This window comes from Mycteria americana, chromosome 14 (genome assembly GCF_035582795.1).
Source record: "Mycteria americana isolate JAX WOST 10 ecotype Jacksonville Zoo and Gardens chromosome 14, USCA_MyAme_1.0, whole genome shotgun sequence".
NCBI lineage: Eukaryota > Metazoa > Chordata > Aves > Ciconiiformes > Ciconiidae > Mycteria > Mycteria americana.
In genome coordinates, this window is record NC_134378.1 from 14,819,846 (window position 1) to 14,847,368 (window position 27,523).

The 27,523-nt window shown below is 46.3% G+C and overlaps 1 protein-coding gene across 2 annotated transcripts; it reads right to left on the reverse strand.

The window, feature by feature from the left end:
• Positions 1-26,183, reverse strand: CABLES2 (Cdk5 and Abl enzyme substrate 2). 2 transcript variants are annotated; one of them, XM_075516791.1, is made up of 10 exons: positions 25,646-26,183; positions 11,112-11,183; positions 10,841-10,933; positions 10,028-10,105; positions 8,453-8,561; positions 7,636-7,801; positions 5,679-5,782; positions 5,161-5,267; positions 3,630-3,834; positions 1-3,159 (listed from the first exon to the last, which is right to left on the reverse strand). In XM_075516791.1, the coding sequence occupies exons 1-10, from the start codon at positions 26,140-26,142 to the stop codon at positions 3,019-3,021; spliced, it is 1,572 nt and encodes a 523-aa protein (XP_075372906.1). In that variant the 5' UTR covers positions 26,143-26,183; the 3' UTR covers positions 1-3,018. The 2 variants fall into 2 exon arrangements, with proteins under 2 accessions (XP_075372906.1, XP_075372907.1); XM_075516792.1 differs by lacking the exon at positions 11,112-11,183.
• Positions 26,184-27,523: the final 1,340 nt, after the last annotated feature.

A 27,523-nucleotide genomic window follows, 5' to 3' on the forward strand; every position in this document is an offset into this window, starting at 1 on the left:
TATCAAAAGAGTTTTTATTTCACAGCATCTTAATCTCACAAGTTCATGGAAAGGGGGGGGGAGGGGGGGGAAGGAACAGGCTACAACTCAGACTTTTAAATAATGGCGTAAGACAAAACCATAACTATCGTTTACATAAAAATGTACAGCCTCTTATCAAGAGAGTTCTCCGTGCGGAGTCAACGCAGCAGCATCCTTCCACGGCACACGGCACCAGACCAGCCCTCGGCGTAAACCAGCGCTTCTCTGCAAAGCAAGAGCAGTTGGGGCTGTGAAAATGTAAAGCCAGCAGATCCATGTATTATTTTGGGTCCTACTTTCAGTTTATTAATTGGTAACGTAGTAATTGTCCTTTGCCACACGGTGGCAGCTTTTAGGTGAAAAGATAAATATTCCCACACAGGACTGCAAGCTACACTCTAGAAATAGAAAAAAAAATCAACATATATACACACACAAGTCACCATATCTCTGCAGAAGGACCGCTTCTGCACAAACACCACAACAGAGGTACCGATGTACAAGCCGCAGACTACGCCCCTGGACGGCATCAGCCCCAAACCCGCGCTCTACAGAGACATCGGTACGGCGTTCCCTCCACCGCCTCGTTTTTGGCCTGTGCTCCAAACAGCTTGTGAGCTCAAGAACACTGCACATGCCCAAAGCCAACGTTTAGGGTAACCTTAAGACAACATTCAGCATTCTGTAATTTAATGCTCTTTATCCTAATTTGTTCTTCTGAAAGAGAAAGCAAAAGCTTGCCGTTTTATGATTTGAAACCATGGCCTCTGGGAGCGTAACTCCAGCCCAAATGCCCACTGCAACTAGACAAACTTCCACTGAATAGAGACCGCAAAGTGTTGCAAACCAAAGTGCGTTTTTTTCCTTAGATGGTGAGGAAAGGAAAGTTAATTTTGTTACAGAAAACTCTTTATACACTAAAACAGAAAGAAGTTCTTAGAGAAAGACATTTTCTGACTTTGTTCATACTAAGCAAAGTGTTTTACTGTTTCTGGAGATACCGTGTGAGAAAGCTCTTTGCTCAGTTCTACCTCTTTCCCCTAACGACTTCAGGAAGTGGTGGACCGATTTAGTTGTCTTCACCACTGTTTGCTAATTCGAAGGCTCGTTATATACTAGATGTTTAGTACATCACTATTTCTTGCATGCAAGGACAGTTATATTCAGTAGAAAGTTTAACTAGTAGGCAATTTTTTAAATCTTTTGGAAGATAACTGGCAAGCTTATTGTCTAACTTACTAGCTACCATCTCACTTACAGAGACTGGAAAGTCCTTCTGTGTTAGAGAGAAGTCACAAGCATATTAAATTTTACACAAATAACTTGAAGCTACATACAGTTGAACACAGTTACAAAAGATTTGTCACTGTAATTATTATATATGAAAAATACATTTCGAGCCCTACTTAAAGAGGAAGGGGCTCCAGTAAAGTTTGCTGCAATTCTAATGAAGCCAAATTAGCTTCAGGCAAAACACAGCTGAAGAGTAAAGACTCAGCTGTGGTTTTGCCTACAACAACATTTAATACAAGGAACAGGAATTTACATTACTTTACATATTAGGTAGCAGGTCCCTTACCTCAGTACGAGGTCTAGTATTTCATTTAAGAGTCAAACTTAAATTACAGATTTCTCAGTCATAATAGCCAAGCATCACTTTTGTTCCTTGCAAGTGGACACAGTTACTTGTATCATAATATTGCTTCAGAAAATGAACCCAAGAGCCAATATCACAGAAGGTTCCATATATAATCAGAGTTCATTCCCAACCCGGACATTTTAAAAATAAATGAAGGAATAGCCAATGGTGACAGAAGTTATTTAGCCTCTGCGTAAGCATCAGAGCGCTGCTGGGCACCAGCCGTGAAGTGGCTGTTCAGATGTGCAACAAATGCCAGTTTTATGAGGACCATCACAGTGATGCAACGCTTGGAAGAACAGAGTAAGAAAGTAGCATTTTAAATATTGAGCATGCTTTGTTTCGTTGGCTTAGTTTGGCAGCAGTAGCTCTACTGACTTAAGTATATGCTCAGAGCACATAAGACCATATATAATACAGTCGTACTAAAAAAGGTGCTTATTTCAGACTATGGAACACTGAAACAAAAATCATAAATGATACATTTGACAGCACATTGCTCTTAGTCAAGCGCTCATCTTCCACTGAAGAGTGAATTAGGATGGCAATCCCCTTGCTGCAGCTACCTTGTTCAACACATGGTATTTCATGACAGATTTTCAAATAATCTTTTTAAATAAAATGTGTATTTCTAAGGTATTAATAGTTAACTAAATTGGAATGGAGTAATTTCAATCTTGCTACTTACAGCTCTATAGTATAGTATAGATGCCCTGTGTATCATTAGTGCAGATATACTGGAATTGTTTTCCTTATATGCAAGGCCAATGCAGGTAAAGAATAAATGCCTATACAAATTCAGGATTCCCCACTACATAACATAACTAACTTAAAAAGCACTGGTACCAGACCAGCCAGTTTTAGGCACATCTTTAAAAAAATAAAGTATGCATTTCATTAATGTAAAAATGCAAGAAGATTCTTAGAAACATCTGAACTTTATGGTGCACTGGAATGGAAGTGATGCTTCCTTCAGTTTCAAGGAATACAATAAAGGCTTAAAAAAAAAAAAAGAAACAATACCATAGTATTCTTCATAGGGAAGAACAGTTTTAGTAAAACTGAGAAGATAAATAAAGAATAATAAGCAGCCATGAGACTGACTGGTGAATATTTGTGCTTTAAATGTCCAAAAGAAAATAAAGTTCAATAACTCTTCTCGTACCATCCCCCAGACTTGGCATACGTGTCCATAATGCACACCTCGACAGTTTAGTAACACACCGCAGACTTCAAAACTTGCTGTAGCCATGGCAGGATGCACACAGCGGCACAGAAAGGCCAGCCGCAACTCCACCAGCAGCGTTCAGTGATGCGATCCCCAGCGCCGCCGGCTGTCAGCTGGAACACAGCTTTGGTTAAGACTGTTGTGTAAGCCGTCTGTAATGAGGTAAAACTTGGTTTTCAGGGAGATAGAGAGCCAGTTCCAAAGCTACAAGGACGGTGAATTCAAAACCAATGAGATCTCTTCTGTTGAATCTGAATCTCTCTTCTAGTTTCTATGATAGCAATAAAAAAAAAAGAGCGGGGGAGAAAGAATCCATTAATCCACGAGATACCAACGCACTGTTAGATTAAGTCAGCATAAAACAGGAGTCAGTGATGCATGGCCAGAGCTGTTCCTCCAGAATCAAAAGTGTTGCCAAGGATCAGACAAGTAAACCAGCTTATCAGCTCAGCTGTGACACCCACACAACAGTTACACATGTTTGCCTGAGAAACAGTAAGTTCAAAAATAAGCTCACTGTAGGATCAGTAGGACATTAGACTGTGCCAGTCAGGTAGTTTTAATGAATTAAAAAACCCAACAAACCATCAAGGAAGAGCCCTAACGAGACATAAAACTGACTGAAAGAGCTGGTCTTAAATGCAAATATGCACTGCTAAGTCTTGGCTTTAATCTTTGTCTTGTTCTATGAGCTAGAGAGAAGGTTTTGACAACACCTGAAACAAGTCTCACAGTACTTACGTCTATAAGGTGTTTAACTTCGTGTTTCCTGAGATCACTGCTGATCTTGGCTGCAAGCAGAACGCAAGCACCAGCACACAGTTTGCGGTTCTGTTTGTTGAGTTTGCCTTGGAGGACGAGCTTCTCAAAGTAAACATAAGCCATGGAGACAGTAACCGGCTCCAGATTGCACTCTTCACTCAGGTTCCGCATCTCTCTCTTTAAACTGGGAATAGGAAAAAAAAAAAGACACCCTCTCAAACATGACAGCTTTTATGAAATGCTGTAGAAACACTGCAGCATGGAAACTCAGAAGAGCATACGGGCAAGACTCCTATTTGGAAAACTGTGATGAGTATTATCCTAGACTGAAGAAGCCCAGCTGGCAGCAAGCTGGAGCTGATGCACAAACTGATTTAACCTGGCTGACATCTACTGTGGAAGAACAGTTCCACATCTGCCCATGAACACCAGGGGCTTAGCTGCCCCACTGACACACAGGCTACTGCTGTACGGGTTGGCTCCCAAACTGGTTCGTGATTCATATAATGAGTGAACTACCCTGACCTACAGAATACCACATCAAAGCCGTGCGGATCACAGCAGTTGCCGCGTAGAGACCTGTCTACTACACACCTCGCGGAAGAATCGGGTCTGAGGGGAAGGCAGACTGGTTTACACGCTTCCCACAACAGCTGGCCCTTCACTTCAGCATACAGGCAGACTTTATGGTGGATGCTACCTCTCATGGCTGCCATCCATGCTACACCTGCAGGAAGATATCTGTGCAGGCACACTATTTAAAACAGCTACAACGTGGAGTACGCAGGACACTGGCAGAACACACCCTGACTGAGCAAGCCTTCCACTCAGAGTCAATAGCTACACATAGCCCTGGTGATTCAGCAGGATAGCGTTTGAGCTGGCTATTTCAGAAGGCCTCGACTGCATTAACCACCGTGTAACACCAGCAAGATTACAGCTCTCGGAGCTGTGCATCTCGCTGATGAGTGGCCAGATGCATTTCCTGGAAGATGAGGAATTCTGTGGGGCATAGTTCTGCCTTCATGAAATGCTTTTCTTTATCAAGACTCTCCAGACCTAACACTCTTCTTTATCCTAGAATCTTGTTAGAGTTCACGATCATCACCGAGTCTGGCAATTGAAACGTGAAAATAGTCAGAGGGTCCAGAAGGACAATCCAGTTGGAGTGGGGCTGCGCTACAGCCAAACAATCAGGTTACGAGTGTTTCAAGGCTAATGCTGCTTCACTGTTAATTGGCTATGAGCGTTAGTACACCACAGTTGGTGAAACAAAACCCTTTTAGGCTGAACTATGAAAAGCAACTGGTACCCTTTCTCAGCATCCTAAACATTCCTGTATGGGGCTGTCATCCTACAGGCAGCTCAACTGGCAACAAGAGATGAGTGTTTAATCATATATACTATTAATAGATTTAGTAATAGATCTAGTATTTGCTCCATACAAGTGGAAGATAAAAGCAGCCTTGTACAGCATAGATGTTCTCATTATTCAATACTTGTTTCTTACCTCCTAATTTTGCTCAGTGTCAACTTGATGTGAGGAAACTTCTCTCTAAAGGTTTCATTCATATCCTTTTTAAGGTCCGACGGTTTCACATATTCTATGACTGTAGTCTGAAACACAAGAAGCAAAATTTATCATTTCTCTTGTGAACAGTACTGACAGCCAAACAAGTCTTCCAAAGACACTAATGCAAAGGCAAACCTGAGTTTTATTATTCACAATTTAACATTTCTATAATATCCTAAGTAATAGACTGTGTTGAATCTCAACCACAGACAAAATCTTAAAAAACTAGTAAGCAAATGGTTACAAGAAGCACATGACAACATGGAGATACATGTCAGGTTGGTCCTCAACAAAGCTGAGTGTACAAACCCAACTATTTATATTTTTCCTAATCAATTCTCAAAAAGCCACAACTTTTTCTTCCTGGAGGAAGTCGTCTTCCTTGAGGAAGTTCCTTATAGAATGATCTTCCAGGCACTCACTCACTCCCCTGTTCAGGTATGCCGGTCACTCACCATGTAAGAGGCAAAGATGAGAACACGTTTATGTTTTCCACAGGGCCATTGAGGATCATCCAGAAGATTTGGATCATACTCTGTGGCTTCCCCAGCTTCACTTCCTGAGTGGAATGAGGAAAGCACAACACTGGATCACAAGATACAGGGCTTTAAATTCCCTGTTTCCTCTTTAGAAAAGTTTTCAAACAGCAAACATTAGAAGTTAGAAACATTAGAAAAACTCTTCGCTGGGTAAAGAACTGGCTGGATGTCTGGGCCCAAAGAGTGGTGGTGAATGGAGTTCAATCCAGTTGGTGGCCGGTCACAAGTGGTGTTCCCCAGGGCTCTGTGTTGGGGCCAGTCCTGTTTAACATCTTTATCAATGATCTGGACGAAGGGATCGAGTGCACCCTCAGTAAGTTTGCAGATGACACCAAGTTGTGCGGGAGTGTTGATCTGCTGGAGGGGAGGAAGGCTCTGCAGAGGGACCTGGACAGGCTGGATCGATGGGCCGAGGCCAATTGTATGAGGTTTAACAAGGCCAAGTGGAAGGTCCTGTACTTGGGTCACAACAACCCCATGCAACGCTACAGGCTTGGGGAAGAGTGGCTGGAAAGCTGCCAGGCGGAAAAGGACCTGGGGGTGTTGGTTGACAGACAGCTGAATATGAGCCAGCCGTGTGCCCAGGTGGCCAAGAAAGCCAATGGCATCCTGGCTTGTATCAAAAACAGTGTGGCCAGCAGGACTAGGGCAGTGATCGTGCCCCTGTACTGGGCACTGGTGAGGCCGCACCTCGAATGCTGTGTTCAGTGTTGGGCCCCTCACTCCAAGAGAGACATTGAGGGGCTGGAGCGTGTCCAGAGAAGGGCAACGGAGCTGGGGAAGGGTCTGGAGCACAAGGCTGATGGGGAGCGGCTGGGGGACCTGGGGTTGTTCAGCCTGGAGAGAAGGAGGCTGAGGGGAGACCTCATCGCTCTCTACAACTGCCTGAAAGGAGGCTGTAGAGAGGTGGGGTCGGTCTCTTCTCCCAGGTAACAAGTGACAGGACGAGAGGAAATGGCCTCAAGTTGCGCCAGGGGAGGTTTAGACTGGACATTAGGAAATTTTACTTCCCTGAAGGGGTTGTCAAGCATTGGACCAGGCTGCCCAGGGAAGTGGTTGAGTCACCATCCCTGGGGATATTTAAAAGCCGTCTGGATGAGATGCTTAGGGACATGGTGTAGTGGTGGGCTTGGCAGTGTTAGGTTCACGGTTGGACTCGATGATCTTAAAGGTCTTTTCCAACCTATACGATTCTGTGATTCTGTGAAGTGTTGGCAGACCCCATAGTACAGGCAAACTGCAGCTCCAGTCACCTGTTTGCGTTTCATGAATGCACCAGTCAGGTATTAGAATTATTAAAAAACCCACACAAGCTCTTTCTCCAGCATGTGCCTGACGCACCATTTTAGACTTAGTACAAACTAAATTTGTCATCCACAAATATGCACAGAACACAACTGCACAAGACTGAATTCTTTTGCCTATACTCTGATCTAGCAGACAGCAGAGCTCTCAGGTTTGCTCTTTTACACAAGAGATTTGTGTCACAAACTCTGGCATATGCATTGTTACTGTGCTAGAAGGCAAGGAGGACCACCTGTACCTATGTACACCAGATGTTTCTTGTTGAGTAATATAAAATTTCACATTTCCAAGGAAACAGCTTTGAGCTCCTTGAATTGCATAAACAGAACTAGCCCAGGTATACAAAGGACGTAAGGAACGTGTGCAAGTCTCAGTCTTAAGGCTCATCATTTATACCTCATTAACAAGCCGCCTTTGCTAGGCTGTGCTAAAAACAGTTTCATTCCAGCTGCAGCACATCCTTCCTAATAACGCACTTTACCATTTGCAATTGTTTCAGACAAATATATTCCTTTTATGTTTTTCTGCTGTGTGCACGAGTGGTGACAAAGCTGATGGCTGTCCTTACCAATGTCTGTTCCTGCTGGTATCGTTTTTGCTGTCACAGGTTTATATCTTGATCCAGGAAGACTCCGTGAAGCATTAGCTCGACATGAGGGAACAGCACTATGGCTGTCAGCTTTGCGAACAACCAGGGCATTGGTCGGATACAAGAATTTTGCATAGGACACAACCTTAAAGAAGAGAAAGTTGTAGTAGTTATAGGGGAAAATTTATGGAAAAGCTTATTTCCAGAAATCTAGGATTTTCCAACTCAGAGGGTCCCCTGGAGTTTGTATTTGGGAGTGGGGACCTTGAAATTGTGGGACAGGAGGAAAGGGAAAAGTTGGATGAGGAATGTCTTGCTTCCACGACTTCAGTATGGAAGTGTTGTAGAAGATTTGGTGGGGAGGCAAAGAAAAGGGGAGAATCACATCAGTAAAAGTCTGGCAGTATATAAATTTAACTAAAGAGGTATAAATTTTGCCCATATTTCTGTCAAAACATTACTCACATGTTGCCTAAGATACCAGAGTCAAATCAATTCCCCAGAAACGGAGGCAGAAGTGATCATGGACTTCAACAGCCTCCTCAGAAGAAGCTTTATCACAAGCCAAACATTTCAAACTTTAAGGATCAAAACAAACTTCCACTGCTCTGAAAAGTTACAGCTCTCAATTTATGCAGTGCTTTGCAATCCACAGTGATTTGCCCCAGCATGAAATGGTCCCAGGGTGAAAGCAGCCAGCTCACCCACCCGCTGCCCCTGCCTCCAGTCAGTGGTTTGGTCATTGGCATTACAGATCAACAGACAAAAAAAAAAAAAAACCAAAACCCCTCCTTACCTTGCCATCAGCACCCAGCTCTACTCCTTCCAGTCCAAGCACCATCTCAGTGGAGACTGAAACTCCCCCAGAAGGATGTCGTTGCTTCTGTCCTTCCATTTTTAGATCACTAAATGCAGGTAGGAAAATGCACTATTGGAAAATGCGGCATAAGCCCAGCTTCCTCTATGGTAAACACCAGGTCAGAGTTCTATGTGAGAACCGTGCAATCCCTCAATCCCATCTCCAAGAAAGCATTAATTTTTAAGTACTCTTTTCAAAATGAGAGATGTTCATTAAATGAAGAATCAGATTTCATATCATTTTAACTCAGATCTGTAACAATCTATCTAGCAAATGTAAACTTTTTTTAATATGGTCTTTCTGCATAAGACCGTACCACTCATTAACAGACTAATGCTTAAACACTTAACAGCAAACGTGATTTATATTACTAGTTTTCCAGGATTAGAAACTTGCCTTTCAATTGCAGTTTTCCAACCACTGCGCACACAAGCTCAAATTAAGAATTAAGGCTGCTAGCAGAACTCTGCGTCAGCGATGGCAGCGTGCAGCTTTGTCACCTACGTTCCAACGTGAAAAAGCAGCTTTCCGTTAAAGAACTGCATTGCCAGCTTACACATAAGCAGAACGACACAGTGCTCAGAACTGCTCTAAAATAGCTCCGGTGACCTTGCTGCTTTTCTATGAAGTGAGAGAATATTTTCCCACCAACTATTTTTACGGCAAGTGTATTTGCATACAATATAATTCCCACCACTAAACATCCGTTTCCTTTGTCCATAAGTTATGTACAGGACACAAGTGACAACACAATTGTTTTGTCAGAAGTGGATTAGAATAAAATTAGTGTTTTCTATGGTATATTTGTGGATCACAGACCTTCACAGAATCAGCTAAGACTTCACGAGGGACTGAGCAAAGCTGCAGGGAAATCCAGTCAGCAGGTTTGGTTTCTCATAAGTGATCATATTGACAGTTCTGTACAAAAACGTAGTACAAACACTAAAAGCAGTTTCCATCAGTCTAAACTGTTTCTGTTTTTCTTAGACTGCAAATAGTGACATTCATGGCTTAGAGCTGAAAACCAGAAGAGCATCTTAAACTTATTTAGATGTAACTTCACTATAAAACCTTGAAGGATCCCAGTAAAGACGGCAGCATCCTTCCTTGATGCTCTGTTTGCTTTTTTGCCGACACAATTGTTTGTTGCACTGAAGACAGTTGATTTCTGACCACTTTAGGAGCATAGGAAATCCTACACAGCAACACATCACATCATCTGTTCAAAGCTGGTTTCGGGGATTTCACAGGACTGGAGTGCTTTAAGATGTGAATAATCACTGGAAGAAAAGCCTACCTTTTCCACTATTTTTCTCCTGGAGTTTGAATGAACACTTTGACACTGTGGCAATGTCTGATTTTACTGCTCTGCTAGCAAGCTCTTGTCCTTACACATAAATGGTAATTTAAGTTCACCTGCTTCAAAGCAGGAGACATACACCATACTCATTTAAAAAGATCTTTTGCAAACAATAGACCAGACATTTCACAAAGCAGTTAAAAATGACTCACCTGATCCGTAAACTCTCCCCGTAAGGTAGGATAGAAAAAGCCACACAGAGTGTTCGTTTAGCACAGATTAACACTATCCTGTAAGTAGAGGGGAAGAGATCAGGATAAGAATTAAGATTCAGATGTTACAAAGCAGCTTTTTATGGAACATGAATACAGAACTCCCCTTAAATTGCTCTGTAAGTCACACAGATACTGCTATGGATTTTATGTTTTCAGGAAGCAGCACAAAAGCAGAGGTTTTGTTCTGACCCTGTAGGTCCTTAAAGCCAAGTTCTGCATCAAACCCCAGTGTTCAGTAACTGCCATCACCTTGGGAGCTCCTCAAAGGAGATCCTAGTCTTTAAATACGTATCTATATTTACGTAATTTTTACATAAACCTTGTGAAAAGATGTAGATAATATTTTTACATTTAGATGAAGTCTCAGACCTCTATTAATAATAAATATGAACGCGCTCCCCCCTTTTCTTCTGCCCAGCAGCTATGAGCCAAGAATTTGGCTAAACCAAGCCATTCTCCTTAAATCCTCCTCAGCTCCAACCTCTCTGTGTGCTGGAGATAAGGGTGTTAGAAGAGAATGATTTAACCTCCTCGAAGCAGGATGGCAGAACCATCAGAATATTGCTGCAGATGTAGCAGATATGAGCACCTACTGCCTTCGAAAGAAGTATGTATAAAATTAACAAGATCCCAAGGACATCACCTTATTCCCACTGACGTTCAATGGCTAATGGCATTGAACTAGAGTCTACTGCTGAGCACATCCTATGTCACCTGAGTACAGGAGGCACCTTGATCTCCAGAAGTTACCTGCTGTTCTTGGTGTCATACTGCCTCATGTTCTTGATGAAGTGCATCTTCTTCAAACTTTTGTGTCTTGGAGACCCAGATATATGCTTGGTTCTGCAATTATAAAAAAAACCCACCACCTGTTAAGCGCTCTGAAAAAGAGTCATGCCAGTTGTATGATCAGATGGCAGCACTAGCATGCAGGACCTCAGATATTGGCGTGGAAGAGGGTGCAGGGAGGAGAGGACTGCATGCAACGAGTTGAGATTAATGCTGCTTTTGAAAAAAGTACCTTCGTACACTGGCATATTCCACTATGTCTTCTAAAAAGTCTAGAGAGCAGCGCTGGGAGATAAAACGCCTTCTGTAAAATGTACAACACCACGAAGAGTGAACAATATTAGTTCATGGCCTCTGAGTTTATGAACTGCAACAGATCTATGAGCTCTTAGGACAAATGGCAGGGGGTTTTTTGATTTTTTTTTTTTTATTGGAAGAGTGCTTAAGTAAGAGTTTCAAGTTCCTAAAAAGGCCAAGAACTTGTCTCCCCCTCCAGGACCCTTGAGGTACATATTTATAGCAACTTCATTAACAAGAGCATTCACTATCTTCAACACATAAGAACACCTACCTAGAAGTTAAACACCTAAAAGCCTTCCAAATACTCATTTAAAATCTTACAAGAAATATTGCAAAAAGCCCCCCCTCATCAAGGCAAGGGTAAAAGTAATTTTATATCAATCTATGGACAGATACAGGTATATCTGTATGATGACCGAACATCGGCGTGTATTCTCGATTCAGAACACAGTCGTCTCCAGCTGCAGGAGTCGGCAGACAGAGTCTATGACAGTAGCTCAATAAAATTGACAGATCTCTCCGGAAAACAATAGACAGGGCTATTAGAGGAAGCAAAGAGTATTCGGTACCCATCTGAAATCCCCGAATGGAAGATGCAAGGAGAATAACAGTAGGAATCATGTGAGTTAGTGTAACAGTAATGGCATATTACATTTAAGCAAAAAAATACACCTTGCCAAAGTAAGATACATTACTATTGTCAAAGTCAAGTCATTCTTTGTTGGTAGAGATTTGCAAATGAATTGTAAAACTATGACTGCAATTTCCATAGGAACAATGCACGCAGATTCAACTGCCACCAGCAAAACACTGACACTACAACTATCAGATTCCATATTTTCTGCTTTTGTTTAAGCATACATCATGTTGCATTTTTAGCACAAGCTACATGCACTCAAGTCCAAGGTTTTCTTCCAAAGTGACATAGTAACTCAGCTAACGGACAATACCTCCATGGAAGTCAACGTAGAAGCAACATATGAGACTAAAGTTGCAGGACTCTGGTTTGGTAAGCTCTACTTTTGGAAAAAAATTCAAACTTTAAGCTGCATCAGAGCTCTGGCACCTACGAGAGGCCAAACCGCTCAGACAGACCAAGGCCAGGCTCTCATGCCTGGAAGTTAACATCCAACACCCAGCAAAAGCATGGCACCTTGGGTTGGTGTGGGGGGGAGGGGGGGAAGAGAGGTCAAGAAAAAATGGGATTTATTAATTGCTAACAGCTATAGAAAAGTTTTTACACAGCAAAGCCATTTACAGCTTCAGTTGATTAGGCACTGGCCCAGGTTGCCCAGAGAGGTGGTGGATGCCCCATCCCTGGAAACATTCAAGGTCAGGCTGGACGGGGCTCTGAGCAACCTGAGCTAGCTGAAGATGTCCCTGCTCTTGCAGGGGGGTTGGACTGATGACCTGCAAAGGTACCCTCCAACCCAAACCATTCTATGGTTCTATGGTAAAGATAAAAAAAGCTACTTAGGATTTAGGTCTGGTCTTGAAGCCCAGCACTTCAGGATTTTGAAACAGCCTGGCAATCTGCTAGTCCCAGTGACTTGCCTTTCCTCCTCCCCAGCCTGAGCTGGGTAAGAAACCAAACCACACTATTTTGTTGCTACAGAAGAGATACACCAGAGTTCTGGACACGAACAAAATCTGGCTGCTTTTTCTTAAGCATGGTGTCTAGAAATGCAGACTGTTCAAGTGACAAAACAGGTGCTTTCACCTCTCTTCCCCCTTCTTGCAAGTTATTTCTTCTCTTCTGAGCTACCTGGAGCTCTTGCCAGAGCTGCCGGCCAAAAACTGTGCCAGCGAGACATGGCAGTTTCACTCCATGTGGCACATCGCTGTTACAGGCAGCGTTGCCAATGCACAGGACTTGATTTAAAATTACGTATTTCCACAACAAGCAGATTACCAGTAACAGGAGCATTTGCCTCTCTTGCTTCAAGCTATAGCAGGAACACAAAAACCAGCACTTCAGCAAAGATGGTGTTCTGGTATTCCTCCTTATACATTGACATAAATGTCACTTAAAACTGCTGATCTGCAGGCAAGCATCTGCAATAAGGTCTCTGAAGTTATTCCTGTAGATGTACACACCAATGTTTATCAGTAGGTTTTGCAAAATGACACTTCAATCTGAGTATTCCTGAAAGCAGGTTAGTTCTCCATTCCTCATTGCAAGTTCAAGAGAAACAATTTACCATTTTCTCTGGGTCTTCAAGTACATAAAGAGAATGAATGCCAAAGTCTGCTTACAATCTCCTTAATGAAATATAATTAGTGAATTTTCCTTTGAATTTGTAATAATTCAAATTACAGTGAATTTGTAATAATTTATACTCCCATATAACACTTTATTTTTTCCCCTGGAAAGAAATTGTCTTCAGATTCTCAGCAGTGCTGCTCAGGCATTCTTAAAAAAAAGGCCACAACTCAAACAGGTAGGAGGATGAAAAATTAGTGTCCCTTTTTGTAAACACAAGAGAGGTAAATCCTCCCACAGGACTAACACCTTCAGTCTTGCTGGAGACTGCCTCCTACAAATCAACAGCTATTAAGGGTGCTACTGAAGAACACTCATGGCACAGCTTCAACACCCTTCACCAGCATTTCAGTTTTAAAAATTTTTTTTTTTTTTTGCTTTCCAGCAAGAACTGCACAAGAAAGTTGAACGCATTCACATACACATGGTTCTCCAGTCTACTTTGGCATCTATCCTGCAATAAAAACTCCTTCATGAAACATGGAGACCAATCTCCACATACACATGGTTCTCCAGTCTACTTTGGCATCTATCCTGCAATAAAAACCCCTTCATGAAACGTGGAGACCAATCTCAAACCTCCTGGCATGGATGCAGTTGGTAACATCCCCAGTCTTCCTCCCCTCCGGGGGGAAACCTGGCTGGATGCAGACAAAGATGCCATGTGTGGTGAGCAAAGGGGAAACACAGCTAACACCAATGGGCACTGGTACAAAAAAAGCACGTGGTTCTGTAAAAGGATGCCGTGTAAGTAGCTGGATGGATTGGGAGAGCCACGGCTAGACCCTCACTAGTAACTCCGCAGTGCTGTAGGTGCAACTGCCCTTGGGGTCAATGAGGGTGTGCTCACCACCACGGTGGAGACCCATCCGGAGCGTTACACCTTCTGAACACCGCCTCGTTTTCTCAGTAACGGGGACAAAAGTGACAAACACCTGAACCTGCTGCTCTGTAAGAGCATATCTGGAAGTAAAAACCTGCTGCAGTGAAGGGAAGATCCTGCCCCTTGACTCAAAACCACAATGACTCATCCCCACTCTGCCAACAGGAAACTTCATTTTTAGCTACGCTTGTAAATAATATTTTCTGTCCTCAAGTGAAGCTGTCACCTTGGAAGAATCCCAGATGCTAAGCAAGATACTCTCCCTCAAGTCTCAAAACAAGGTGTACATAAAGAGGTCTCACTAATCCAGTCAGAGTACCCAAAACAGTTTGTATGCTCCAGCCAATGTTTTACAGCAACGCAGCTCCCTCCCTGCAGTCCAAGAGAGACTTGCTAGATTCCCCAGTACGACTAACGTATAGAACTTCTTTATTAGGTAGTGCAGTACTTGGAGTAGGCTGCAAAATGTAACACTTGGAGTAGTCTGCACTTGTCATATATACACACACACATATATATATATATACTTTCTTTAGTTTGAGTGCTCTTCTCATGCAGCCAATCCACACTTCGACAATAGGCAGCAGAGGATCGCTTCAGCGGCTGCTGGCTTCGATGAAAAAACGCCGAGTCACATACCCTGTGCCAAGCAGCTTCGCCTAAGATAACACAACCTTCTTGCTTGTGGTCTGATCCACTGGAATTCAAAGGATTTTAAGTAGTTTACACAGAACGTTTATTACCAAATGCAACCAAAATACTAAAACAGAATACCAACATCTGTACGCGCACTGCAAGTTACCTTACGCACACCCGTACTGACATGCCACCTGACAACTAGAAATCAAAATATCCAATATTAAAATGTTAGAGTTCTGGGAAGCAAGCTGTAATTTCAACAGTATCCTAAAGAAAGTTCAAACATGTCTGTTGGCCGATACCAGCTATTTCCTTGACAAGCTATAGAGGGTTTGCTTGTTTGTATGTCCTTGGCCAGGAGCTCACTTTCGGGTGCTTCACCTCCACTATTTCAGGAGCCAATAAAGCAGGATCCTCCCAGAACTTCAACATTAAACCCAGCAACTGCATTTACACAGCCAGCACCTCCAAGGGGACCCACCAAGAGAGAGCACACACACAGCACATGCTCAAAGATAAGGGGCTATCAAGCAGAGGAATTCTGGATTACGCCTTAGCTTGTTATCTCCATGTGCACACACGGACACGCACAATTCAACACCGCTGCCGAATCCCTGATGAGCTAAACATGCTCTTAAAAAAGCCCACAAAATAATCTTGTGTTCAGATAAAAACCCCAACAAATTATGTTCAGAGTTGCATTTTGACTCCCACCCTGGGAAGCAGTAGCCAGCCCACACATATATCCTTCCTGATGGATTTCCCACTGAGGAAACCCAACTTCTGAGTGCTTCCAGCTTCAGAGTTGTCCTCTTCTGGCCCTGCCAGCATCCCACCGAGTGCTGGCAGAGAAACTCTCTGCAGAGGGTGAAGAACAACAGACAAACAGCATGCAGGATCCCCGGCCCTGAGGTTGACACAGCTCCTAAGCGTTCCCAGCAGAACAGGACACAGCTAAGAGCAATCTATGTATAGCACCAATAATCCCTACATGTCCCGTCTTATGAATTGAAAGGAAAAAGCTGGTTAAGTCACAGCTCCAGATTAAAGAACGCTGACCTTCCTGATGGCTCGCCAACAGTATTTTCCCCCTTCGCACCCATGGGCTGGGCTACCTGCAGACACCCAAGAGGACAAGGGTAAAGTTTCAGGATGCTGCTGTAGTTGGAAGCATCCAAGCTGACTGTTCTTTAGCAGATACTATAGTGGAATACAAAAGAGATACTAACCCTGTGCTATCAGACATGGCTTCAGGCACAAGCAAGCCTCTTCCATGCCTGCTCCTGGGCCACCGTGTCCTCTAAGGGACAGTGGGGCTGCCCTTTGGGCACCTCTGTCCCTGCTCAGCGCTCCCAGGCTCTGCAACAGCCCTTAGGAACCTCATTTTAACTTCTAATATTTATCTTTAAATTGCAGTGGCCAATGATTTTACTTAAGCCACTGGGTGCAGCTGCCATTTGGAAGCTTTTCTCTGCTTTGCCCTTCTGGTTCCTGCATGTCTGCTACAGCAGGTGAATGGACTGGCTCGTCTTGCTCCTTCCTGAAAGGTTACATCAGAATTTTCTAAAATCTTACAGGGATTCTCCTCCCATCCCAATTAATCCCCACCTCTCACACGGACAGGTCTGCACTCTGAGCCAACCACACAGCCAGAGTTCAATCGGCATTCAGCTGTTTTCACCAGCGCAGCACCCTGAGTTCATCTTCTGCCGTGACTTCTTATCCTCATCACTTCCAGGATGGCCAAGCCCTGCGACACAAGCATTCAAAGATGCTGCAAAAGCCCGTCGGTAACATGACTTGAGACCTCCTCCAGCCAAAGGGACTGGCAGGGCAGATTTGTTTCGGATGGAGTCACATCCATCGCCCTTCTGCTGGGGGAAGGATGCCATGCTGCATGCGCCCACGCAGGCACGCACCCCCCAGGCACTGGGCTAAAATTAGCAGCAAGGCTTATATCCTCTGCTGCTCTTTAGCCATATGTACTGCTAATAGATAGGTGGAATGGGGGAGGTCAAGGATTTTTAATTACTGCGTAAAATTAGGAGCTAATAGAATTTGGTTTCCTATTTCTCACTTGGAAGAGTTTTATTTTAATATGGATGTCCCTTTGTAAGGTCCTTTACAGGCCTCAGTATAATCACAGCTGTCAAGGGACTGAGTTATTAATATAACAAGAACAAAAATCATTTATTGGTTTTTGGAAGCACTAGCTTAGTAAGAACCGTCAAAGGTAATTTACACAAGAATCCAGATCCCAAATCCTGTTTACAATAGGAAGACATACCTGTCAGATTTGTTTTGCCAAGACATATTTTAAAGATTAAGCTGTATCGTTTTCCTTCCTTATGGGTGAGCCAACAACCCAATATAAACTGTGTTTCAGTTTGACTAGGTAAAATACTGGCATCGAGGGATTAAGAAAACCAGTTCCAGTTTCTAAGCTTAATTTTTCGCAACTGCCATTACTTATGCAGCCCAGGAGACATTTACTGTTTTCAGGCTTGCACTTCAGAGTGTACGGGTGTGAGCATCCCTATTCTCATACCAGTGCCCCCGTGCCTCACCACCCTCGGTGCTCACATTAATGAGTTTCCTGCTCAAAAGCAGATTGAGTACAGCTCACCAGTAGCAACAAGTTCTCAGTAATTAAAGCCAAAAGAAGTCAGAGACCACATTTGTACTGAATCACCTTCAAAACAACGTATCTGGTGAAATAAATGACTTTGATGAAGAATCTACACCATGAAGTGCCCAGCACCGAGCAAGCCATTTTCACGGATAGATGGTTTCAGCTCTGATGTTCAATGGGAGGCAGCGGCAGAAAGAATACCCCGCATAACCGACAGTAAGCATACAGCTAAGTGCTCCTTCTTTACAAAGTCAGCTACTCACTGTTTTACGGCACCACAAACGTGCAGTTTGGATTGCAGGCCACCGTCCCAGGAGTTCGTTCTGACATTTGTTTAAGTATCAGACTGCCAGAGAATAAATACAACTCTCACAGCAGGGCTAGTTTAAGTTATTCCTCCGGTAATCTTCATTTTAAAGACTAAACCCAAATTAGCCACGTGAGCATGGAAAGTAGTTTTATGCTTCAGAGCAGGTCCCTCCGGGAGACCTCAGGATGAGGAGGGAGGCCCAATTCCTTCACCTTTGTGTTCTTATTCAAGGTTTGTTTGCAAAACTGAAGAGGCACCAGGGGCTTTCCTGCAGGTCCCAAACAGCCAAGAGAAAATCCTGCACTCCTCAAACACCAGTAAAGCCACACGCGAGGAAAAGAATGTGTCATGCAGCCTACGGGACAGACAAGAAGGAACCAAAATGGAGTGTAATTTGCGTGAAGGTGGAGGCAGAGTAAGTGGGAAGCTCACGAAGCCTGGAGAGTTTTAAATACTAACAAGGAAAGAAATTAGATACTCTTCACAGCGGCTGCTACTTCACTGCTGATTCACAACCACGTATGATTAAGACCCAATGCTACTAAGAAACGAGCTTTGTATCCATTGTGTTTCATAAATGACATTGTTTTGGTGCTAAGAGTGTTTAGACAATCCAAGGATAAAATAATGCCTTCCAGAAAGTATTATGAAAGCCATCTGTTGCAAGAGAACCACCAAACCAGATGCAAGGTTTGCCATGCCCAGAGCCCACTTCTAAAGCCCACTCCTAAAATCCCTGCTGCTTCTCACAAAGCAAATTGGATGTGCTGGCCAGGACAGAACCAGTAACTGTATTTCTCCAAGTTTCTATGAGTTTCTGGAGGCATTCCTAGCTCACCAGCCTGGTTCCCTCTGTGCTTTGTGCTCTGCTCACCAAGCACTGAACCGCTGACCAAAACAGGCAAGTGAAATGCAAAGCATGTCCTTGATAACACTGTGGGCATTATGCTAGAAATATTCATGCACTTCCCTGAGAGATGATGCTGTCATTTCATCATGTGCCTTGTTAAAATAAAAGCCTTCGGCACAATAAAACTCACAAGTTAAAAAAAAAAGGAAAAAAGAAAAAAAAAAAGAGAAGCTTTTAACTGGGAAGGAGAAGAAAATTCAAAACAGGTGACTGGAGGAAACCAAGTCAAAGAAAGTTGAGAAGTCTCCCAGTGTTTTTATGGGTGTTTGGTTCTTCCCACCGCAACATCCATCATCCCCTCCAACCCACAATCAAGAGGTTGTAACCTCACATGGGCAAAATTTTATGCTTAAATTGCAGCAACCACAACAGAGCAAGTGCATGTCTGTCCATGCTGTAGGGCAAGCAGCTTTGGCTGCAGTTCAGCCCGTGCCGTGGCTGGCTAGCAAACGAAATGGCTACCCAGCTCCGAGGCAGGTCTGCAGGCTACGCTGAGCTCGGGTACCACCACGCTGAGCGAGAGCTGGCACAAGAGGAGTGCTCCCCGGAGGAGGTGGCTGCGCGGAGCCAGGGCGTTCAGAGCTCCTGGGATCACAGCCTCAGGCGGCGGGGTCAGCTGGCAGCAAGCTTTTAGTTTTAAAGACTCAACACATCTCACGAATCAGAGGGCTATCTCGTGAAACACTTCTGCTTCGCTTGCACTTATGAGACCAGTTAAAGGTTCTCCATTTAACATCTTTTTCAGAGGTTAGACTATAATAATTTACAGTAAATTATATATACACAACAGCTATAAACCAAAGGTTAGGAGTTTAAAGCTGCGCATTTGAAGAGTTAGCGTGACAGAGCGGCTTTAGCTGAGCACCCTCCATCTGCAGTCACCTGCTTTATCAACAATACCTCCTGCTCATTAAAGAATCCAAATTTCACTCTGCTCATGTGCACGTCAGATTGTGCATTTTAAAACTCAAGCTACAGAGCCAGAAGACTTCAGAACAACCTTCAAAAGGAGGCTCAAAAGCATCTTCAAGCTTGCTCAGCCTGACAGCCTCACAGCTTTAACTGGTTGACAGATGGAAAAAGGAGGAACACAGGACAGCTGAAGCTAAGTCTTCAAGATTTAATATAACTAAAAAACACATACTGCAGAAAAAAAAATATTTAACAGAATTTTGAGAGAGTCACTTCCCTTCCCTCCACCTTTTTTTTTTTCCCCTTCTAAACCAAACAAACCATACCCAAACCCAGAGCAGAAGAGCTCATCTGTAGCTCAGAACGACTCTTTAAAACAGAAAGCAAAGATCCTTCCCTCCCTGCCTCAACCCTCAGTTCATAGTAAATGGCAAAACACTGAGAACTGCTAGTAACTCTTCTGAACTGGTTCAGCCACGGTGCCAGGAGCACGCAACAGCCCCGACAAAGGAGCTTCACCCCCAGCTGGGCGAGACAGCTGTCCAGTCGGATGGCAAAGCAGATGCAAGTTTGCACAGCCCATGTCTCTGCAATTATCAAGAAGGACTTTGGGGCTAAGCAAAGTTATGGTAAGGAGCCCCGACAACCTACATGTGTCCTTCTCACCGACACCCTCAGCGTACAGCTGCTCCTCAACATGAGCTTTGGGAGCTCCAAGCGCTCAGACTCAGCAGGAGGCACTTGTTCACCAGCTGAGATCTGGGGGGAGGAAAACAAGGAGGAGAGAGGAGATAACTATTTTAGACCATGAATCAAAGAAACAACATTTTAAGCCAGTACACTGAGATCCTGCAGACTTCAGAGTCAAGAGTTACATTTGAAAATAATGGTCCAATAAAGCTTGCGTTATTTTTCCTGACTCGAAGGAAGCTTGTAAAGTAAATCTATAGAAAACAGCTATGAACACTGTTCTGCTACATAAGGTTTTGGCAGTACTTTCAAGTCCACAGCAGAGGAGCACCAGGAGAAGGAAGCTCTGGCCATAGCACTCCTACAGGACTTGCTTACTGGAGGTCTGAAACAGGGCCCCACCAAGTCCTCCCCAAAGTTAAGCTATTCAGCTTTCTACATTTCATTTGGTAACATTTTCCCTCTGTGCTGATGACTCCTTGACTTGAAGCAAGACAACATCATTCCGGCCACCCTCATTGCCTCCTGCAGAGAGGAACCGGGAGCAGGCAGCAAGGGAAAAGGAAAGGTGGAAACGGCACTTCCAGAGCATTCTCCTTCCTGCAGCATCCCAAAACCCGCTGCTGGGGCTCCTGCACAATCGCTTTGAAAAGCTGGTGAAATCAACTGCAAGAACAGTTAATTCTGTACAGACTCTTCCTGCCTGGAGATCAAAGTTACATTTAAAAGAGTCCAGAGGCTTTTAAAGAAGAGGTCAAATAACCTTGGTGTTAGCAGCGTTCAGGATTGTTTGACCCAGACCCATTCACAGTGGTGCACAAGATACAAGGACGGGGATTTTCTGATCTCCAAGTTTCCTGCTAGGCAGACAACTTACTACTACTGATATTATACCTGGCCAGGAATGTCAGATAATAAATGCTACAGGCAGCTATAAATTATAAACATTTAATATCGGACACATGCAATCACCTGCAGTTGCAAATATGAGAGGAGAGCTGCCGAAGCAAACTGTGCTTGCCGAGGAGGAGACTGCAGCCTTAACTTTTCAGCTGACTTTTAAGTAAAGTTCAGGTTTCAAATATGTTCATTTGCAGCCCTGAGCAGCACGTCCCAGTCTACTGTTTGTTCACCTCTGAAAGGTCAAAGCTTGCAGGCTCTGACAGATCTTGCTGCTTCCTGAAAAGCACCATGTGTGCTCAGGTTATTTCAAATAAGGCTTAGAAATAAAATGTTTAGAAGTCTTAGGTTTAATTTCATCCATCTCAACAAAACCTGTTTATTAGCAAAGGGTTTGGTTTTTTTTTAAATATTTATATTTCTTGAAGTGAAAACAGCAGCTAAGCTGACAGCAGGACAAAACACCTTAACCATCATAAGCATAAAAGCCTGACCAAGCATTTCTGCCATTCCACCCAAGGAACTAATTTGATCACACCTATGTCAGCAATCTGGCATCCAATTAACACTTAAAAGCAGAGTTGGTCCAAAGTGCTGCTGTTATCAACTACTGTTTAAACTCCCACCCTTAAAATGACCTAAATTAGCTCAGTCATTTCTGATTTATCAGCAACCATGAACGTTCAGTTCAGCTCCCTGACCACTGAACACCAAGGACATTAAAGCATCGGTTGCAAATAATTTAGGCTCCGTATTTATTCTTAGGCCCAGCAAAATGCAGCGAATGTATGGCAAAACCAGCTGCTTTACATTACACTATACTGAAACCTCAGAAGCACAAGCAGCATTGACATTCAGGGCTGTTGTTCCCATTCTTCATGCTTTCATAACCTGGCTATTTTCAGGGCCCTCTGTTATCTGTGTTTCCCCAGAAAGCTCGGCCAGTTTCAGACCCAGCTGCAGAAATTCATTTAAAATGTGTGAATGCCGATTTGTTCACTGTTTGCTGCCTCCCTCCACTGCTTTTTGTGAGGCTTGTTCTTTGAAAGAACAAAAGAACAGAGCAAGATGGAAAAGGAGAAGGGAGGAGGGATGGCAAGCAGATTAAGCAAGCTGGTATAACACAGCATTGTAATTTAAGATCCTGTAAACAGAAGACTCCTTAGGAAAACAAAAGTGCAAGGTTAAAGTCATTAAGTTTATAATGCTCAGCCAGCAGCGCAACAAAACCAAGCATCCGGATTGAACTGTGCTGCCGAGGGAGCGTGCACCGCTGAAGTTTCCATCCTGGAGAACCTGACAGCTACCGAGCAACTCCGAGAAACTCCACGTTACATCAGCCGAGCAGCTCACTTATTCCTCGCGCTGTACTGGAGACCCTGCCTGTCGCTAATGAGTGACCACCGACTCTAGCAGAGGTGCCGTCACAACCTGCCCGGAGCTACGCTGGCCGGTCTCATCAGCTTCTTGCAACTTCTCAATCAAGTCAAACCAGACCAAGTTTTGTAATAAAACTCTGCCCAACGGAACGGCCAGTTCTAGATAAAGTGATCTCCACGGATTGGGGCAAGCCCCAGCGCGATGAAATCCCTGGGCACAGCACAGGACTGCAGTGGCACCAAACACGGACAGAGCGAATCTGGAGACCCTTCAGCCCGTGCTCCTGGTGCATTTAAGGGAGGCTCCACCGAGGGCAATTCAAAGCAGCTCTTGGCGGTGACTAAAAAAGGACTCTGAGGAGAGCAGCTGCCTTAAGTGGGCACCAAAGATTAGATGTCCAGAGTCACAGCGCAGATTCCACCTCCCCCTTCCCTCTGATGACTTCATACGCCTGTATGTACGCCTGTACTTGCACGACGCGTGCAGTTAACCTACCCAGAGTAGCAACATTACTGTACAGCAAAATGATACCCAGATTCCTGAGTCCCAGTAAAAGAAAACCCATTTTGCCATTGTTTGTTGATTTCTGAATCTTATTTTGGAAGCAGCATAACCACCACCGTCCTGCAGGGAAGAAAGTCCCCGAATCACTCTTCATGTATTTGCAACAAGAGGAGACACCGCTGTTCTGCAGGGATGAAGGGATGCTCTGTCGCAGAGCAAACCATGGAACTGTCCAGTGAAAAAAATAGCACTCCAAGTCCCTCACCCTGCAAGTCGCCGGTGAAATCGTAATTACAGAGGGATGGTCCACCTCACCCGCTCCTGTGCCCAGCGTGACTGGAAGTAGACATGTTGGGTCTGACACATCCCCACAGGCAGCATAAAACTGGCCTTTTGTCAGAAGATGTGTGTATCTCCATGTAAAGATGTGGATCTGCTGAAACTATCAGGCAGAAGATGTTCTCCACTCACTCTTTTCTTCTTTAAAGACAAAAAAAAAAAGATGAATTCTCACTCCAAATCACCCTCTTAAGCAGTATACAAAATGATTAATGTAATACAATATACCCTTTCAGCCATCTCTTCCAAGCTGAAAAATCATGGCCTGTTTTGTCATTACTCACACAGAAGCCCTTTCATTCCTCTGAGTATCCTCCTTGCACTTTTCTCTACCTTTTATTTCCGATTTATCATTGTTTTCAGGTGGATTGATTAGAATTACAATAGTGGAACATAACATCTAAAATCACATGCCAAGGAAAGAGGCAGGAAGGACATCAAATGAGAAGATCCCAGGAATATGCATTAAAGAGCGTTTTCTTACTGTCCTTTTGACCTGGCATGGGAAGGATTGAACCATTTACATGAACTCCAGCGGTCCAGAACTCAGTACGCACTGGCACACCGAATGTCACACCCACAGAGGTAACTGTGCTTGTAAAGCTCCTGATGCAAGACTCACCCTCAAGAGCTTTACCTCCAATATTAAAGCAATGAAATGAATAGCACAGCACCTAGGCACTGGCTTTTGTGGACCAGGAGTGCTAGGAAGGAGCTGTGCCACAGCAACACCCTTACTTCAGGCTTTCCCGCACAACAAGCTGCATACAACAGTGCAACCCGTGCGTACAGGACGTCCATCCAGCAGGCCCAGCTTCAATTTCTCCAAGTGAGGAAAGAAAGGTTTACAAGAAGGAAAGCATTACAAGAAGGAAAGCAATGACTGGTAAATGAGAGTTCCAGAAGGAAAAAAACCAGGAGGGACAACACACGAGAGGACCCCCACGCCTCACAAACAGCTACTTTTCTTTATATTCAATTGAACCTCCAAGTAGCCGTTTCCTGGGGATCAAGAGGACACCTCCATTGCGAGATGTACACTGGAAGGGAACACCCATCAACTGCATTAGCAAAGCTCCCCAGCTCTAAAACGCAGACAACATCTCTATTTCAGCTCCCTAACAAAGCTCTGGAAGCCCCTATGAAGACCACGTAGACTTAAAGCCTTTGATACTGCTTTGCCTATCTGCAGGCTCAGAGGGCCAGCTCACTTCACAAAGCTGTTTATGCAAGAAACGGCCTGAAAAGAGTTCCTTCAGAGCTCAAATCCCCAAGATCTGAGCACAAGCCTGCCTTCCAATAGATGAGAAAACCAACACTTTCAGGCTGATAGAATCCCCTTGGAAATGCAATGGGAATCCTGCACTGAAGGCCAGACCATCCTCCCCTGAGGCTGACTCAAAGTTCCCAGCACACACAAGCATTTATTAATACACAGAGTTACTGCATAGGCAAGCAGCAGAGATTAGGAGAAGGCACTACATCAGCAGTGTGGCCGTTGCACGGAGGAAGAGTCCTACCTAGCAATGACTCTGTCGGCTTCATCTGGAAGCAGAAAAATGCAAAAACTGGGCTAGGGAAAAGCCGGAGGCAGGGTTCAGGACACCGCAGAACTGCAGCCAGAGACTCAGCGAGTGAAATACTCTGCAAATCCCCCTCACCAGGCACTCCCGCAGCTGGGGCATCCTCCGCACAGGCAGCCCTACATCCCCAGGGCTGAGCCGCACAGCCCGAGGCAGCGGGCAGGGCAGGGCAGGGCGGGCAGCGCTCCCCGCCTGCCTGCGAGGCTCCATGCCCCGCCAGCCCCCGGGACCCCTCCGGCGGGGCTGCCCCGGGGCAGGTGCCACCTCCCGGGGCGAGGCGACAGCGGAGCCGGCGCCGCCTCCCACGGCCGCTCTCCCCGGGGGCGGCCGTTTCCCATGCTCCGCTCCCCACCCCCCGGGGCCGCGGGCCGGGCGAGGGCCCTGGGAAAGTCCGGCTCTTCCCAGAGCCCCGGGGGGGGTCCCGCCGCTTCCCACGCCCCGCAGGGTCAGGGCGGCCCCGCCGCCGGCGCGGGGGTGTGGGGTGTGCGGGCTGGCCCGGCGCGCCCCGTCCCCTCACTCACCTCTGCCGCTGCGCCTCCAGCGCGAAGCCGCCGCCCGCCGCGCTCTGCGTGGGGCTCAGCAGCCCCGGGGCGCCCGGCTTGGCGGCCGCCAGCATCCCCGGCAGGGCGGGCGGCGCCGGGGGCGGCGGGCAGAGCGGGCCGCCCAGCAGCAGCTGCGGCAGGAAGATGCCCCCGCGGGTGGGGTCCGCCTCCCCCTTGGCTCCGGCGGTGGCGGCGAGGGGGGGGACGCCGGGCAGCAGCAGGGCGGGCGGCGGCTGGCAGGCGGGCGGCGGGGACAGCAGGCGCGGGGGGGCTCCGGCCGGTTCCGCCGCCGCCTCCTCCCCCTCGCCCGGGCCGGCGGGCGGCGGCGGTTTCTCGGCGGGCGGGCAGGGCGGTCGGCCGTCCAGGGAGATGTTGTTGAGGAAGAAGAGGGCGGCCTGCCGCCGCCGGGAGTCGCCCCGCTTCCGCGGCGGCGGCGGGCGGGGAGGCGGGGAGCCGCACGCCGTGGCCGCGGCCATTCTCCGAATGAGCCGCGACCGCCCGGGCGGGGCGGCTGGGAGCGCAGCGCGGCCCGGCAGCTCGCACGCTTATTGGATGCGTCGCGCCGGAATGTAAATGAGCCCGGCAGCGGCCCCGCGCTCATTGGCTTGGCTTCTCAACACGGGTAGCCCCGCCCTCCCCTCGCCGGCCGGTAGGGCTCTGCCGGGTCCTAGCGCCGGCGCGCAAGGGCTCCGTCGGCCCAGGCAGCTCGGTGGTGCCCCCGCCGGGCGGGCAGCGGCTGCCCCGGCAGCCGGGCTGGCTGCGGCCCGGCACACCCCCTCCCTGGGCCTCTCCCCGGGGCCGTCACGCAGGCAGACCCTTCCTCCCTCAGGTACTCCCCTACCACAGCCACGAGCACACAGTGTCCCCACCCAACCACCCACTGTGTCCCCACCCAACCACTCACCGTGTCCCCACGCAAAAACCCACCGCATCCCCATGCAAACACCCACCGTGTCCCCACGCAAACACCCGCCGTGTCCCTTTGTATGATTTTTTTAAAACTTCTCCTCCCCTTATCTCCCCACCCAAACCCCTAGTGACTCCGGTGGTCGCCCGTTCCCAGGGGCTTCTGGCCTTCCTGCAGGCAGGAGGACGCATCTGCTAAAACCGCTGGCAGGCGGCTGTGTGCATCAGACCGCTCCTACAAAAGCAGATGGAGGCGGTTGCTCCTCTTGCTCCAACCCAGGAACTTGAGACCCGGCCCTCCGGCTTGCAGGCCTGGGGTGGACCCCAACCCACCGGCCCCGAGGGTGCGGATCCCCGTGCCTGGCATGGATACCCGTGCATGGCCCTGAGACTCACCAGCAGCCCCGAAACCCGTGCGGAGGGATGAATCCCCACACCTCCTGGGCCCTGAAGCAAAGCCGAGGCAGCGCTGATCGTGGGCCGTATATGGGCAAGGCAGACCCGGATCTGGGAGAGCATAAACTTAGTATTTATCTCCACAAAGTGACTCAGGGCATTTCTGCACAGCACGCCGCTTCCCAGACTGGTGTGTTTACGCTGCACGGAATAAACATACCCCTTAGGCACTTGAACCGATGTCCGCCACATCCCGGGATGATGCTCTGACGCCTTGCCAAGTAAGAAAGCGCTGCCCTTTCCACCATCCTCAGAGGACGTTGATGTGCACTGGTGATGTCTATGCCACTGGGCCTGGCAGAGGAGGTTTGGGAGCTTTGCTGGGCGTGATGAAGACTCTGGTGCTGTGAACAGCAGGGTGTGGGTGCTGGTGGCCTCTGTGTTCCTCTGAAACCGAAATGGCCCTTGCAGACTCCCGTGCTTCCCACCTCACATGCTCCGAAACAGCTTGTGCTCCCAAGCGGGATTTTGCCTGTAGACATGGACATATCAGAC

Bases quoted from the DNA above. Each gene is read 5' to 3' on its own strand.
- CABLES2 (XM_075516791.1), bottom strand. From the start codon at position 26,142: ATGGCCGCGGCCACGGCGTGCGGCTCCCCGCCTCCCCGCCCGCCGCCG. The intron at 11,184-25,645 runs GTGAGTGAGGGG...TACATTTTACAG, and splicing joins CTGGAGGCGCAGCGGCAGAG to AAGGCGTTTTATCTCCCAGC. The intron at 10,934-11,111 runs GTACTTTTTTCA...TTATAATTGCAG, and splicing joins GAATATGCCAGTGTACGAAG to AACCAAGCATATATCTGGGT.